Here is a 17985-nt window from a genome sequence, read left to right as displayed (position 1 = left end):
TGAGGGACAGACACTTCATAATGATAAAGGGAATCATGCACCAAGAAGACATACCACTTAACATCTATGGTCCCAATCAGGGAGCCCTGAAATATGTAAAGAAATTTCTAATAGAACTAAAAGGAGAAACAGACCAAAACACTATCGTAGCAGGGGACCTAAATATCCCACTGTCGGATATGGACAGATCATCCAAACAGAAAATCAATAAGGAAATAACATTCTTAAATGACACATAAGACCAATTGGACGTAATTGACATATACAGAGCCTTCCATCCCAAAACAGCTGCTTATACATTCTTCTCTAGTGCACATGGAATATTCTCAAGGACTGACCACATACTGGGACAGAGAGACAGCCTCAACAAATATAAGAGGGTTGAAATCATACCAACCATATTCTCTGATCATAATACTCTGAAGCTAGAATCAATTGCAAAAAGAAATCAGGAAGAACCATAAATACATGGAAATTAAACAACATACTACTGAAGAATAACTAGGTCAGAGAAGAAATAAAGAGATCAAGAGATACATAGAAACAAATGATAATAATAGTACAACATATCAAATCTTTTAGGACACGGCAAAAGCAGTCATAAGAGGAAAGTTCACATCATTACAGACTGATCTCCAAAAACAAGAATGAGCCCAAATAAATAACCTAATGCTTCATCTTAAAAACTAGAAAAGGAAGAACAAATGAAGCCTAAAGTCAGCAGAAGGAAAGAAATAATCAAAATTAGAGCAGAAATAACTATTACTTTGCTGCTCTTTTGCCTTCAGATTAGTGATTCTCAAGCCTTTTTAAAGCTCTAACATTCCAGAGATTTGATCAAGAAGGGGAGGCATGTGCTCTGTTGTGCTCAATTTACTGATGCATAAATAAGAGAGGCTGCTGATTGTGAGCAGTCTCTGGTTTTGGCTACAACATGCACACCACCCCCATTTTGGCCTATTCAAGAAACTAGAAGGACATGTGAGTGAGGGCAAGTAATATTATTAGAGATAACCTTGAATGGACTTTAATTTACAAAAAACAAAATCACTAACAAACTTCAGTATGTCATTACTATTAACCATCTTATGTGATATACTGCAGTACTGTTTGTGTTATACTATGTTTGAAAATCACTGTTTTATATGATCCAAAGAAACCTCTCTCACTGAGTCAAATGAGTAATGATGATTAACCAAAACAGACTAGTTCAATTCCCAAATTATCTCATATGAAGTTTTGGAGTCACTTAGGCCAAGCCAGAGAGGAAGGTAGTCAAAAGATACCATGTGAACTCTAAGAAACTCATAACACATGTTGATTCCTAAATATACATTTTCATTTCCTAGAGCACCAAGGAGAGAAGGTGATGAGAGAGAGAAGGAGGCAGGAAAGAAGAGAGAAAGGGAGGAAGGGAGAAAGCTAGTTGTTTCTGGCAGGAGTATTAGTTTCTACATTTTCAAGTTTCCTAATACTTTTCAAAAGCGCATGTGTGCAAACACACAGCTACACAGGATGGTGTGAAAAAGAACTCAGAGAAAGTTGCCAGCAGTATCATCATGCTGGTCTTTTCTCTTGTCCAGGTCTTAGGAGTCTGCCCATGAGTGGATGTCAAATGTCCTAGTAAGGTGGTAAAGACAGGTAGTTCATGGCTAAGGATTTTCTGAAGGGCGGAGGAGAAGTGGACTAGGGAAGTCTACACTAGCATTCAAATTCTAAAAATAATCTCAGATTTCTCCAGGGCAGTTTCAAATTTTCAGTTTTTCCCCAGGATCACTCTTGCTGTGAAAGTGCGTAGGACTAAAACAGGCCCTAGAGACACTACACTGGAGGAAGCCTTAATCTCCTGGCATTTGGCACAGGGGTGGTGGAGGTGGTAGGGAGGAGGGTGGTTAGAAGGGCCTGAGGCCTAATCCTTTGCTATTCAGTCTCTAAGCATGACCTCCAATGGTCAGGGGACCCTGCGATGTTTAATTTAATCACTGAAGCGGACTCTGGTGGAATGGAGAGCAGCGCTTACCAATAAGAGCTAAGGTAAGAGAGGCACAGAGCCAAGAAATAAGCCAATTTAAGAAATGTGGGTACTTCATCCATGGCTGGGACTCAATATGCAGCTCATTTTGTTTCTGTCCCATCAAACTGAATTTAGTGTAGTCTTCCCATTTATTTCCTATTTTCTTATCTATATTGAGAAGTCAAAATCCCCAATCTTATTTTCTTAAATTCTCAATATTTGCTAATTGTTTTAAATCACAGTTACCATCTAATTTACCCTAGCTTGTAGTTGACTGAGGAACTGTATGACTCAATTTCTGTTCCCAAACTTAGCATTGAGTACTTAACCTCTTATCAGTTATCTAGAATTCTTAAAAACTGTTGCTCTTCCGAGGCCAAAAGTTACATATAATTTGTTCAACTACTTACAAATCTTTTACTCCCCAAACATGTCCTTTTCCTATAGGTCAAGACCATTGTTGCCTCTAACTGCAATAGTGTTATTATCATCAGTGGCATTGAATCATTACCAACAACTATGAATTATAGTTGTGTCTAGAGCTCTGCTCTTTGGGAGGCAGGAGGCAGGAGGCAGGAGGGTGTTGAAAATAGAAACTAAGAATGCCTCTTCAAAACCAACAAACTAGAGGAAGATGAGAGAACTAAAGGACTTTCTTTCTTGGTATAAGCTGCTGAAATGTCTTGTTTTGGCTGTTATTGCTAGGTTTCAAGGAAATACATAGGAATGTAAGATATCCTTAAATAACTTACTGCCTTCTTAAGCAAAAGGAAAATAATAAAGCTTAAAATAATAAACAATGCTATGAAGCTATGTATTGGAAAGAAATTAATTCTACGATCAACTTCCTATTGAAGTTTAGAGGAGGAAGGAATTGGATTTGGGTCTTTACATTCTTGTGGATTGGTTTGGAGTTTTGAAAAACATATAAAGTTTAGACAGGCAGATGTAAGGTTAAGGGTAACAATGGAGCTCTGTTGCCTAGAATAGTGTTTTACCCATTTGAAACTTATGGTGCCAATGTTTTATGCTTCGGATTCCCCCAACATTTGGTATTATGTTGTGGTATAGGTCCTCAAAGGAAAACAGTCTCATAGAAAACACCTTCAAAGACATGGCAATCTCAACTCTACAGAACTGAAGAGAAAAATCTTCAGAAGAATAAAATGGGAAAGCTATAAGACTATAATTTTTGCATAAATATGTCCTACGCAGAGGGCATATAAAGATTATATAAGAAGTTTAAAACATAGAACTACACTTAAATTAGTATAACAATCTATTTTATTCAAATTGTTCCTTAAACTTGTATTAAGTTTTATGTGCAAATATATAAGCCAAAAAGCAATGTGGTAAGTGACAGAATAAGCAATACTTTGGTTGTCTCTCTGTTGAGTTTGGTTACAATTTTAATACTTTTAAGATTTGATTCAAGTAAAACAACATTTTAAACAACTGATGTATCTTAGCCTTTTCCAATTTCATTGCCCTACTTGAATCCATATAGCCATTGAGCACAAATTTAACTCCATATGCTTGGAGTTAATCAATGACTGTTTCCAGACTTTTGCAATTAATAACTCAATGTGATATATGGAAATAGTGGGCAAAGTAGCTCCTTTATGGACAAATATTACCCATTTATGATCCTACAGAAGCTGCCAATTACTACTTTCCTTTTTAGTACTTACTAGTCTCAAGATTCAAACCAACTTTCTAGAAAAACCCTTCCATCCTCAAACTGGCATTGTTTTCAAGTTAGATACTCCATTTTTCTGATGCTGCAATACTGCGATTTATAAGAAATATATATTTGTTCATTCAAATGACCAATATATAATTTTCGCATATAGTCTTCCTATACGGCTCCTGGCTCACAGCTCACAAAACTCTTGGAATTTCCTGAGTGATAAGAATAAAGGGAGTGTTTCTTATAATATGTGGTCTCTTGTCCTTCATTCCTGAAATCGGTTCAGGGCCATAAAGATTAAATAGGTGTCTTATTATTCATAAAGAGGCCATATCCAACACAACTGGGTTTGATAATAAGGTGACTTTTGGAAGGAACTTAAGGATAGGGGCTGGTTGCCAGGGGAACCAACCATGAAGAAATGGGTGGAACTTTTAGTCCCATCCTGATTTCCAGGGAGGGAAGAGGGGCTAGAGGTTGAATCAAGCCAATGATCTAATCCATAGTGCCCATGTAATGAAGTCTCCATAAAAACCTAGGGGGACAGGGTTGGTGAACATGTGGCGATTTGGAGAGACAGACGCACCCTTTCTGCATACCTTGTCCTATGCATCTTTTACATTTGGTTGTTCCTGAATTATATACTTTTATAATAAACTAGTGATCCAGTAAAGTTTCTGAGTTTCTGTGAACAACTCTAGCAAATTAATAAAACTTAATAAGGGGGGTGTTGGAACTTCTGCTCTATACAACCAGTTGGTCAGAAGCCACTGACAACTTGGACTTGTGATTGGCATCTTAAGTGGAGGGTGGTCTGGTGGGACTGAGCCCTTAACCTGTGAAAGCTGACGCTGTCTCCAGGTAGACAGTATCAGAATTGAGTTGAATTGCAGGAAACCCTGCGGGTGTCTGAAAATTGCTTGGTGTTATGTGGGGACACCCCTGTCCCACAAACACACACACACCCATTGAAATTGGGGTCTAGAACAACTTTTACATGACTTTTTTGCTTTCTTCCTTCTAAGAAAGATGGCATTTTTAATCTTTTGGTCATGGACACTTTTGAGAATTTGATGAAAATCACAAAATTTCTCTGAGAAAAAGGTATATTAGATACAAAACTGCATGAATTTTCAGGGAGTTTGTGAACCTCCCTGAAATTCATCCACATATCTGTGGACTTTGGATTAAGAGCTCCTGCTCTGGTGCACAGTCAGTCTTCACAGGTTGGCTGGTAAGAGTACTCCCTTATCAGAGAAACTGGAAATGCCAGGCAGAGGGCTCACTCGAGCACTACAGAGTGTGCTCAGTATTCCTACTCTATGGCTGTGCAGTTGCCTTACCCACTCACCGTGTCTGTTAATCTCTGAACTGGCTGAACTAGGGAACTACTGAGCTATTTGAGCTTTGGGGTTCTGAATATTAGCACAATTACGCATACTATCCCTCAGTAAAGCAAGAGAGCTGTGAAAACTGAATTAAACTCCTGAGGGTGAATTCTTTAACTCCAACTTTGATCTAGCCTGAAAATTCTGCTCAAGTGATTACTCTAGTGCAACTAGCTAATGCTAATTACTGTTATTACAGGGAAGCAGCTATGAAAATGTCATCTATAGTTCAGCAGCAGGAATACAGCCCTAATGACCCTCCACTTTGGTTTGGCTATGACTGCAAAGGAAAGCCTCTTCTAGAGCAACAGGATACAACACAACTTAAAGGTTCAGAATTGTCAGTGAAAGAGTCAACATACAGTAATGAACAGGAAGCAGTATGACCTTCAGCATCAAGCAGGAAGAACAAAAAATCTAGAACTTGGCAACGTCATTTAACCAAGTAGTTTTCATTAGCTACATCTCAACAGTATAAACGAGCAGCAAATCGTCTCTTGATTCTTACTCCAACTACAAATGTTTCTAAATACATTAGTTCTAATAATCATGATTTTAAAAAAAGCCAAATCATGTACTACTACTATGTAAATTTTCCATTTTTTACCTTAACCAAACCAATAGTTTTAATGAGATTATCAAATCCGAGGTTACAGTTTATGAAATAACCCTGAGAGATGTGACATTCTTGACAAGGAATTTAGAAGCTTCTTTATAGAAAACAAAAGCACACATGGCCATATAAGTCAGAGTAAGAGTATGAGCCGTGATTTTAAGGATCTGTGAAGCTTTATCACAAAGGACACAAACATACATTTTTAAAGAAAACAAGGCTTTCTTGTGATTTTTATATACTTAGCAACAAGAGAAATAAATGCCAATTGACCCTCGACTCATCTCAACATCTGACTTAACAGTCAAGGGCAAATTAAATAGAAACAGGAACTATCTGTGAATAGAAAGGACATCCCTGCAACATCACAAAAAGATCTCTTTTTAATCAAATTAGCACCATGGAATTTTTAAACTATAGTATGCAAAAAAAGATGCTCTCCCAATTTAATGCTAGGAGATATGGGTTATAACTGCATATCTACAAATTAATTTTTAATAAGCTTTCATGTGTAAATTTTTACTATTCTGGTAAAAGATAACTCTCTTTAGATTTTAATAGAATTCAAATGATCACATGCCAGTGTGTCATTATTTGATACATGAAATACTACTGTTGAGAGTCCAGAAGAAAGCAAACTGCTCTGACCACCACAAAGAAGCTGTGTCGGTAATGTTAGATCAGTTTTTTAACCTTTCTACTTCCTGTTATCTTTTAAATGGGGTTAATCAACTGTCTTTTTGTACCCTATAAATTTGAAGTAAGTATAAAATTTAAGGTAAAGATACTAAAATTACTTTGCTAAGTTTTAATAAGGCTCTACAGGTATTATTAAAGGGTACTCTTTAAAGCTAAATGCTTTTAAGAATTCTCCCTTTCTTAAGTTGATTTTGAGAGTTTTTGTAATAAGGTAGTATCACTTAGCTGTGGAATGGTTTCTGACAGTGGAAAACAGGGGAATTAGTTGAGTAGGAAGTTTTAAGACCTGAGCCAAGAGACTTACGAGGACTATTCTAAGAGAGTGATTTTTACCTAAATTTGGAAATTTCTGGCAGCTGCATAAAAGTTGACTTCTGACCCCTAACTGTCTCAAGCACACAACTGGAGAAACCTATAAAAGAGGCAATTGCTTTCTAAAGTAATAACACCTGCATGGGGAAGACTGGGGCAAGGAGAAACACACTGTTATGTTCTCTAGAAACTGGAGTGTTAAACCGTCAAAGCTTGCTTCAAAACTTTTTGAGTAAAATCCTCTTTTGAAACAAGAACAGGAGACACATTTGTTCTTTATGGGAAGACAAATTTTATAGCTATGGAAATGAAAGAAAATGAGTACGTCTTAGAAACAGTGGGCTATGAAAAAGAGATTAAGAAATAGAGTGACTAAGTGGCAAAATCTTCAAGTTCTCAGTACAAAGTACTACAGGTATCCAAAATATTTCTTAGGTCTTCAGCTCTTAAGCATTTGACATATATATGAGTCTGTGTTCAAGACAGCAAAATACGGCAGCTTTACTTTTCTGTTTGGACTTGATTACGGTATCCATAATATGTACAATCCCTTTAATAACTTTAAATACAGTTGACTGCTGTTATGCTCATGACCTTTCTGGTTGTTGTTGACTAATTTCATAAACATTATTTTTAGTCATGAAAATGTTTATATAATTTCATGAGTGAAAAAAAATCATAAAAAGTGCCTCACTGCCTGTTTCCCTTACTTAATAATTTAACACACATATCGCAATCACATCACACATGCTATAATGTGTGAGTATCACCGAAATCTGTACAAATTTTGATTTCATTAAGGGTAAAGTAAAGGGAGACTTTGGAATATCACCCAAAGCTGACTTTTTGTTTCCAAAATAAGAAGTTAAAAACAGACGACTCTAAAGAAAAAAAATATTAACAAAAAGAGACTACTATAACAATATTTGGAAATCAGTGTTTAAGAATTAATGTATACTAATCATAAAAAATATAAAACCTAATATTTCTTTTCAGTGTTGTATAAATATTCCAGGATTATATAAGTAAGGTTTGAAAGAGAATTCATAAAATAACTTTATATAGTACACCATTATAAAAGTGAAAATCCATCTCCATACATCAGGTTATAAAATAGCTAAAATGATTCTCCCCCACTAATGAGTTATGTCTTAAATTATGCAAAAAAAAGAATCAGTAGAAATACATCACATTAATGATTTGTTTTATTCAAGCTTAAATTTACACTGATGTTGTAACTACTAAGTAGAAAACATGTTACATGAGAGCTATGGTACAAAAAATTCTAAGATAACTCCCCCCACCATTATCTTTGTCTTTATATAATCTCCTCCTCTTGAGTATGAATGGAAACTGAATATGATCAGATATCACTCTCAAAATTACATTATCTTACATGGCAAAACAAAGATTATCCTGGATAGGCCTGACCTAATACAGTGAGCCCCTTAATAGCAGAGTTTTCTTCAGCTGGTCGCAAAAGAGGTCAGATATTCAAAGCGTGAGAACTGAATGCATCACTGCTGGCTTGAAGGTGGAGAGGGCCACACACATGAGAAGGGATGTGGGTGGCCTCTAGAAGCTTAGAGTGATCTCTTATTGACAACAAGAAAACTTCATTCATACAGTCACAAGGAACTGGATTTTGTCAACAATATGAATGAGCTCGGAAGCAGATTTCTCCCTAGAGCCATCCAGGTGAGAACTCGGCCCAGCCAACACCTGGAGTCCAGCCTTGTGGCTACCCTCAGCAGAAGATCCAGCTATGCTGAGCTCTTGACCTACAGAATTGTGAGCTGATAAATAGGTGTTATTTTAAGTCGATAGTTTATGGTAATTTCTTACAAAGCAATAGGAAACTAATACAATAGCCAAGTATAAATTTTGAAAAGCCCCCCTATCACAAGACACTTCACTAGCACACATTCCAATTTATTGATCTGTTTTTGATATTTATGTGAACAGTGATATTTGCATTTTTGTAGTCATGGATCTACTAATCATTGCTAAAAATTATAAATAAAAAACCATTCTCAGTCCTGCAGTTTCAAGGACTGAAACCAGCTTTGACTTCTAAAACTTACAGTGCCTTTTGGGGCATCAGCCTTAATCCATTTTTCATGTTTGTTTGCTTGATTCATGAGCCCTGAAACATAAAATTGCATGAAGTTATATCTTGATCGACAACAGCAATATTTGACTACACAGATCCTAACAACACATTTCTAAAACTGAAAACATTTTGGAACAGCAAAAATCTTAATAAAAATAGTCTGAAATGGGAAAGCGTTACAAAGAGGTTACTGGGGTTGTTTCCGCCTTTCATTTTCTCACAACTCTCAAAGGGAAGCTACTCTGTTTTTTTATTTGTATTTTTTATATGTCGGTTTTAAAAAGAGTTTCATTTAAGTACAATTGACAAAATAAAGTACATGTATTTAAAGTACGAAATTTAGTGTTTGACATATGTAAACTGTAAAACCATCTCTTTCATCAAGATAATGAAGATATCCATCACGCCTAAGTTTCCTCGTGTCCATTTGTAATCTTTCCCTCCTGTTCCTTCCTGCCTGTCACCTCCAGATACCTACTCACACCCCTCAGCAATCACTGATCTACTCTGGGTCACAATGGATTAGTTCCATTTCATTAAATTTTAATAAATGGAATCATATATTATGTACACTTTTTTCAAAATCTGGGTTCTATCACTCAGTTTAATTAAGATTAATTCACACTGTAGCATGTTATCAGGTAGTTTTTTCGCACACATGCTGATCAGTACTTTGCTCAATGATCATGGGTGTCCTATGCAGCTCCCTCCTCTCTGGAACTGGAACTCTCTTTTGTGAACTCTAGCAGCCCTGGTCTCCGATCCTCACCTCAGTCTCCTCTACTCAGGTAGTATGTTGGGCTCTGCCTGTCCCTGCGCTACAGTCTGGAAACTCTCTCAAGGTAATAGGATGTGGCAAACATTGAGCTCACCTGGTTTGTTTCCCATCTCTATTCTTCTAGTTCTATGTTTTTCCTTTCAATCAAGGTAATTAAGGTATTAAACCTCCTCTGACTCTCCATTGCAATTCTGGATTTAAGAAACCAGTCAAATCTGAACTGAGTTGGGAATATACTATTTCAATTCATCATATACATTTTCTTTGTTGAATCCATGCCTACAAATCAGGAAACAATCATTTTCTTTAGTATAGTTTTTCCCTCTGTTAGTACTATATGATGTTCCCAGCTGATGAAAGGGTGCTTTGTACCAACCAATCTTGGTGTCAAGTGCTTCTCTGATACAAATTCTTCTCTGAATTCTTGCCTCTCCCCTTTAATCTGAGCCATAATCTTATCTATGTCTTAAGAGTTCATTTCATCTTTCCCAGAACACAGCTGAGTATTCAATGACTTCCTCTAGAGTTTTCCCTTTTACTTCTCTCGCTCTATTTTCAATATCATCATGATTCCATTTCTCATTAAACTGGTTAAAATTTCTCTCATTCCAACTGGTAAATCCCTGTGTTAGAAGCTTCTCTTTCTCTTCTAACTCTTCATCATTAAAGGATTCAGCTTTGTCAATTTTAATCTGTTCTTTTTGTGCTTGTACTGGATTTGGTAGGTCAGGATTTCAAGCTATCAGTACCCTACAATTTTTCTATAATACAGAATTCTTTATCTAATAATTCAAATAAATACATTGAAAGAACTAAAATTCCTGAACATTGATTGCTCTATTATTTTTTCCTACCATTTAGCATCAGTAGTAAAGCATCAAAAATAGTAAGGTTTTCCCAAATATCTGAGATCTTTTTCTTGATATATTATTTGTCACCTTCCCAATCATGCATTTCTTGCTTATGAAGAGAGAAGCCAATTTACCCATTGCCTTCTGCAGCAGGAGAGGCCACATATAGTGCTGCTAGTACTAACAAAATGAACACACAAGCGATTTTAGCTTAGGGACAATACTCAAACAAGACAGTTTACAAAATTCCATTCAGGTTGCTTGAAAATATCTTTTTCTATCTTGCCAATAAGTAATTACTGCAAGTTCTTCATACTTTGGCCTGAATCTGTGGAGACTCTAATTTCTAAAGTTTATAAATTCCTTCCTATAAAAATCTTGCAACATATATTGAAACTTGGGGTTGTAGAAATCTTGTTCCTTATTTAATTTCCTTTGCTAGTAAAAAATCAGACAATGCTTCTTTGACTAAGAAATGGGAAATGACTACCCTATCCCAATGTAGTTTGACATCTATTAAGTGAGAGGAAAGCTTCTTTGCAGGACATATTTTTAAACTCTAGCATTTGCTTTCCTAAATCTGCCTCCTACAAATCTATCCAAATATATGGATCTCCAAGTTTTCCTCTCCTCACCTCACCTCTTTCCTCCTCCCTCCCTCCTCCTCCTTTCCTTCCTCTCTCCCTCACATCCTCCCCTCTCTCCCCCTAAAAAGCATTGGTCATTAATTAACCCAAACTGCACCTGATCTAATCAGCACTAGCTGGACAAAGATAGGCCTCTAAGTAATTTGCAGAATTTAATTCTCTGGTTTTAAAATGGGCTTAAAAAGCTTCTTGGATTAGTTTCTCCTGTACTGCTCTCCCAAACCTATAAACAGACTATTTATTCACATTTGGTTCAGAGGGATAATGCTGGTGCTGCCTTAGTAGCAGCAAATTAAACTTCAGTGTATCACAGCTGGAGGATTCTCTCTTTTATATTATAAATACTACTGACCACTCACTATGGGAAGCACCATGCTAAGTATTTTAGGGAGGGTCAAATAATGAAAAAAGACATGCTAATACTCTCAAAAAGCTTACCAGCTGGCTAGGAAATTAAGTTATACACTTATGAAACAACATGTAAATATTCTGAAATTTTGTTATTTTTTAATGTATGTATTTCACAAACAAAACCTCTAATACCGCACACGATTCCATAAAATATTTTGTTAACAACATTCTTTAACTGTTTACTCTTTCCTTGACAAAAGTACAATCCAAGACATCTTGAAAACAAATTTTTACTGACAAGAAAATATCTTTGAGTTAGTTTTAATGATGCCTATCATTATATTTTCTCTCAATTACCTGGGACAATACCAAAGAAAACCATACTTTAGGTTTTGAGCAAGTACAGAATTAATCAGTTTTGCCCAAGAAATATTCTTGGAGAGACTTTTTCTCCCTCAAATCTTCTATGTCTAATCGCATCCACTGAATTTTTCATTTCGGATATTGTAGTTTTCATTTCTAGAAATTTTATTTTGGCATTTTTTAATATCTTCCATGTCTTAACTTTATTCCAACATGTGGAATACAATTATAATAACTATTTTATTTCCCTTCTCTAATTCTAACATCTGTGTGTGTTCTGTGTTTCGATTGATATTCTCTTTATTATGGATCATATTTTCTTGCCTCTGCATGTCTGATAATCTTTGTTTGGATGCCAGATATCTTTGTATTCCTGTAAATCTTTAGATTTGTTCAGAGATGCAGTTAAGTTACTTGGAAACAGTTTAAGCTTTTCATCTCTTGCTTTTAGAATGTTAGGCAGTTCTGGAGGGGTGCTCAGTCTAGGGCTAATTGTTTCTAACCACTAAATCCTCTACCTCATATCTCATGAGTTATGATATTTCCCAGTTTGGCAAGTGGCACAGGAATTATTTTTGGACTTGTATGAGTACCAGGTTCTATTCCTTCTGCTATTTTGTTCTATAAACTGTAGCTGTCTTGGCCTATGCAGAGTCTCCTCATGGTCTTAACTTAGACTCTGCGGGGTTCCACATCAGAACTCTTTCCCTTTGTACTAACTATAGCCTGGGGCCTCTTTCAAGGCAGTAAGCAGGAGCTTATTTTGTTTCTCGTCTCTCAGTGATCACTTTCTTTCATTGCCTGATGCCCAGTGTCTTGGAAACTGTTTTTCTTTTGTCTGTGTATTTTGTCTGTTTATTTTGTCTGTTTAAAAAAATTTGTTGTTGTTATTGTTTTAGGTAGAAAGGTAAGTCTGTCCTATTTACTTGACTTCTTGGCTGGAAGCCTTCGTTATTTCTCTTTTCCCCTCTACAAAGAGGTCCTGTGCACCTATGACCCAGTTCCCCCAATGGTATTTTATATAACTGTAATACATTATCAAAACCCGGTTGGCAAAGTATAATTAATTAAACTACAAACTTTACTCAGAGTTCACCATTTTTTGCATATATTCACTTTTTTTGTATGTTATATGTATACTTTTATGATATTTTATCCCATGTATAGATTCACATAACCATCATTATAATCAAGATACAGACCTGTTCTATCACCACAAAGGAAGTCCCTTGTGACACCCCTTTATAGTCTTATCCTCCCTCTCCTTCCCTTACCTTTGACAACTAGTCACCTGTTCTCCATTTCTATTATTTTGTCATTTCGAGAATGTTAAATAAATGGAATCATACAGTAAGTAACATTTTGAGACTGGCTTTTTCACTTAGCACGATTCCTTTAAGTTTCATCCAAGCTGTATGTATCAGTAGATCATTCCTTTTTATTATCAAATACTATTCCATTGTATGAACATAACACAGTTTGTGTCATCATTTACTGGTAGAAGGAAATTTTATTCATTTTCAGTTTGAGATTATTACAAATAAAGCTACGAATATTTGTGTAAAGGTTTTTATGTGAACAATAAGTTTCATTTCTCTAAGATAAATGCCCAGGAGTGTAATTGCTGGATTATATGGTAGTTTCATGTTTAGATTTTAACAAACTGCCAGACTGAATGCTAGAGTTGCTATATCATTTTACATTTGCAACCAGCAGTGCAGGAGAGATCCAATCTCTTCACATCCTTCAGCATTTGATATTATAAGTGTTTTTCATTTTAGCCATTCTAATAGGTATGTACTAGTATCTCATTCTGGTTTTAATTTGTACTTCGCTAATTGTTAGTGATGTTGAACATGTTTTTGTGTTTTTATTTGCCATCATATATCTCCTATGGCTGTGTTGTTTCTTAAATCTTACATAATTACACTTCTATATGCACAAATTGTTTTTTCTTCACTATTGGGAAGAGTTCATTTAGGGGAAGATTTGGTTCTGACTTAGTATTTCTTGAGTGACTAAAAGAAATACAAAACCCTAAACTAGTATTAGGGTTAGCAAACTACAGACAAATCTGGCTAAACAAAACCTGTCTTCTTGTTTGGCAAACATTAACAAAAAGCTGATGCCTAATTATCTGTGACACTCCCAGGATCTTATACTTTGATAAAATCAAAGAGAAACAAAAACACCATAAAAGCAGTTCCTAAATTAACTCCCTGTCAAAACATTTTTAAGCAGACAACCATAAGCCTACAGTATTCTTCATTCTGTTACTGAATTTCTTCAATGTCATCCTAAAGTACATCTATATGACTGAAAAATCCATATGCTATGAGCTTGGAGAAAACTAAAACTTCAGTGTGTTCTTAAAAGAATGTATTTCTAGAAGTCATATCAAGAGACTAGATTTTTTTTCCCATTTGGAGAGAAAACAGTGTCTCTAGATTTGAAAAGGGCCATCTTATGGGCTTAGTTCCATTTCAACCTCTTTTCCAACTCTTGAACCAATTTTCCATCATAAATCACAATACCATTAAATGTGTAACTCTCAGGCCTAAAAACAAGCTGAGTGAGAACTCTCTTCTAACTTGGTTTATTTTGATCCAGAAATGATTTTTTTTATATGCTTTACATTTCCAGTTTGACCAAAATAAAGCTAACCCAGTAATACCACCTTCCCCAGTACTATGACTGTGGCAAACAACGATCGTTTAACCGGCAATACACTTTATCTCTAATATTCTCTAAACATCTAAATTGGAGAGCTTTAAGACAAAAGGACTTTGTACTATATAAATTTGGCGGGGGGGTGCTTAGAGATTGGCTTGATATACCACACAGAGGTTTCATATCTAAGTTGATGAACCAAATCTAAAACCTAACAGAGAAGTCAACTTCTTCCTGGAAATATCTTACCTAAGCCATTCACTATCTGTTGAGTTTGCCATATATAAATAGAGCCAAGGATTTCAAAAGGATTAGAGAATGCAGCCCAAAGAATACACACTGTGCACAACTTTTTAGTAGGTAAATGTTTCAGCCTGAGAGAGTCCCAGGCTTTCTTTTGACCTTGGAATAGCACATAATACTTGTAAACCACTTTAATAATCTTACAACATACAGTTATTTATCAGTGACAGCAATTGCAAGGGAAACCATGAAGCAGGAAATTAAATAAAATTACAGGGCTGAAACATCAAACCCTGTGGGAATCCTGAGCCCTAGGGACTATATTTTATGGCATGGCTTCTTGCAGAAATCATGTATAAGTCATGCTAGAGATACAACACAGACCTCTTAGCAATGAGGATATTTCTGTTTCTATGCTTTATAAGTTCTGTAGGAAAGACTCAGATGAGAGGAGCTCACCTGCCTTTAAGAACTCACATATAAAGCTGCTCATTACTTCCAAAATTGGGTTTCAGATTGAAAATCTCCACAGAAAAAGCAATATGCCCTAATTTTCTAGGTCTCTTAAATTATTCCATCTACTTGACAAATAAGGTCTGTGGCCTACTGGGCATCAAACAGTTTTAGAATCAAAATGAATTATGAGATACAGCTGGTCAAGATGTCATAGAAGGTAGATGCTGTGCTCACTCCCTCTCATGACCACATTAAAATTACAATGAAACTACAGAAGAACCACCATCACTGGGGGTCACCTGAGGTCTGGCTAAACAGAAGTCTTACAACTGGGACATACATGAGGTCACCTCAAGACTGGTAGCAGGGATGGAGATGCAAAATGGGCCATTCCCACAACCATCTCTGGCGGTCGAGAATTGAGAGGGATATCTTGGCTGAAGAGCCCCACTCCCCTGGAAGACTGAGAGCTATACACTGGGCTCCCTAGCCCAGGTTGCCAGCACTGGGAAGAGAAGTTCCCACAATTCTGGCAGTGTAAACCAGCAGAGATTGTGACTGAGTGACACAGAGGACTGCAGGAGAGTCGCAGATGTTTCTCTTAAGGGGCTTGCACACGAACTTACTTGGTGATGGACTCATTCACTCTGAGCTCCAGCACTGGGCAGCTGCTCGAGGAGTGCGAGGGACATATGGGGAGGAACTGAATTGTCTGGCTTCAGGGCAAGGGATGGAGGCTTGGCTTTCTCCCGGACAGAAATGCTAGCAGAAGCCATTGTTTCTTTGCTGAGTCCTCCCGCTACGCAGCCTGAGGATGCAGGCAGCTACCATACCTGAGTCTCCATCAATCTGGTCACACAGGTCATACTGCCCAGGTGTTTCCCTGAGACCCCACTTCTTCCAACTTATGTGCCCACCCAAGCAGCCACCAGTGTTTTTTTCTCATACAAATAGCCCATCTTGGCTCATGCTGTAAACTTTCCTAAAATCTCTCAAAGGTTCATAAAACCAAAAGAAGTACGATCTGGCCTCAGAGTGCCCCCTATCTCTTGCTGAGCAGCCCCGAGCCCAGCACTAGAGGCAGCCGGCCTCAGTTCTAGGCTTGGCCTCTTGAGGCACTTCTAAGCCCAAAATGGGTGGGAGCCATCTGTGGATTGCTTGGTGACTCCTATCAGGTGGTTCTGGAAGTGTACAGGCTGCAGCTCAACTTGGCTTGCAACTGGGCCCCTCCCAGGAGGCCATTGGGCAGGCATACCTGGTGGCCTTCTCTGACCAGAACCGTAGCCAAAGCACCACCCAGGGCTGCATCTGAGGACACACCCAGTGGGCAGACTGGGCAACCACCAGAGCCCTGCTAAACGGAATCTTGTTCTGTAGGATTAGCCCCTCGCCAGTAAATCATTACAACCAATCAGCCCAAGGGTCAATCCCTCCCTTCGACATGCAAACAGTAACTAAAGCTCAACTACAACAGAAGGACATAACACAACCCACACAAGGGACACGCCTTCAGCACCTGGCTCAGGTGACCAAGGAACACTGTACCTCACAGGACACCTGCTATATAAAGGCACTCTACTATGACTGGGAGATTAGGAGCCCTACCTAATACATAGAAATAAACACAGGGAGGCAGCCAAAATGGGAAAACAAGAAACATATCCCAAAAGAAAGAACAGAAGCAAGTTCCAGAATAAAACAAACAAAATGGAGTCAAACAATCTACCAGATGCAAAGTTCAAAACAATGGTTTTAAAGATGCTCAATGAATTTAGGAGAAGAGTAGATGAACTCAGCGAGACCTTTACAAAGAGATAGAAAGCATAAAAATGAAGATGGAAAACATAAAAGCAAACCAGTCAGAAATGAAGAATACAATATCTGAGATGAATATATTAGAGGAATATCTTCTCAGGCAAAGGAAACAAAAGAAAATTAAACAAATGGGACTACATCAAACTGAAAAGTTTTTGTACAGCCAAAGAAACCATCGACAAAACAAAAAGACGAATGACTGTTTGGGAGAAGATATTTGCTAATGATACATCTGATAAGGGGTTAATATCCAAAATATACAAAGAACTTATACAACTCAACAACAAAAAAAACAATCCAATTTAAAAAAGGGCAGAAGACCTGAACAGATACTTCTCCAAAGAGGAAATACAGATGGCTAACAGACATATGAAAAGATGCTCAAGGTTGCTAACCATCAGAGAAATGCAAATTAAAATCACAATGAGATATCACCTCACACCTGTCAGAATGGCTATCATCAATAAATCAAAAAACAACAAGTGTTGGCGAGGATGCGGAGAAAAGGGAACCCTCATACATTGTTGGTGGGACTGCAAATTGGTACAGCCACTATGGAAAATAGTCTGGAGGTTTCTCAAAAAATTAAAAATGGATATATCTTGTTACTCAGCAATTGCACTTCTGGGTATTTATCCAAAGAAAACCAAAACAATGATTTGAAAAGATCTATGCACTCCAATATTCATGGCAGCACAATTTACAATGGCCAAGATATGGAAACAACCTAACTCCCCATCAACAGATGATTGGATAAAGAAATTAAGGTTCATATATACAATGGAATATTACTCAGCCACTAAAAAAAATGAAATCCTACCATTTGCAACAACATGGATGGACCTCGAGGTTATTATGCTGAGTGAAATAAGCTAGACAGAGAAAGGTAAATACCATATGATTTCACTTATATGCAGAATCTAAGGAACAAAAAGAACAAACTAATCAAAAACAGACTCACAAATATAGTGGACAATTTGGT

At 37.0% G+C, this 17985-nt stretch overlaps 2 protein-coding genes across 6 annotated transcripts in view; one reads left to right on the top strand and one right to left on the bottom strand.

Annotated features, from left to right (window-relative positions):
• FBXL13 (F-box and leucine rich repeat protein 13) overlaps positions 1-5577 on the top strand; it is a 260635-nt gene extending 255058 nt beyond the window's left edge. The window contains exon 21 of the mRNA XM_039848951.1: positions 5292-5577. Within this exon, the coding sequence (XP_039704885.1) occupies positions 5292-5478 (187 nt within the window). The 3' untranslated portion in view covers positions 5479-5577. The remainder of the gene's footprint in view (positions 1-5291) is intronic.
• Positions 5578-7903: 2326 nt separating this feature from the next.
• FAM185A (family with sequence similarity 185 member A) overlaps positions 7904-17985 on the bottom strand; it is a 55390-nt gene continuing 45308 nt past the window's right edge. For all 5 annotated transcript variants that reach the window (XM_039848961.1, XM_039848966.1, XM_039848965.1 and 2 more), the window contains one exon: positions 7904-8862. In XM_039848961.1, the coding sequence (XP_039704895.1) occupies positions 8750-8862 (113 nt within the window). In that variant the 3' untranslated portion in view covers positions 7904-8749. The remainder of the gene's footprint in view (positions 8863-17985) is intronic.

This window comes from Pteropus medius, unplaced genomic scaffold (genome assembly GCF_902729225.1).
Source record: "Pteropus medius unplaced genomic scaffold, Ma_sr-lr_union100, whole genome shotgun sequence".
Taxonomy (NCBI): Eukaryota; Metazoa; Chordata; class Mammalia; order Chiroptera; family Pteropodidae; genus Pteropus; species Pteropus medius.
The sequence above is the reverse complement of the archived record's forward strand: the minus strand, read 5'-3'. Positions and strand labels throughout refer to the sequence as shown.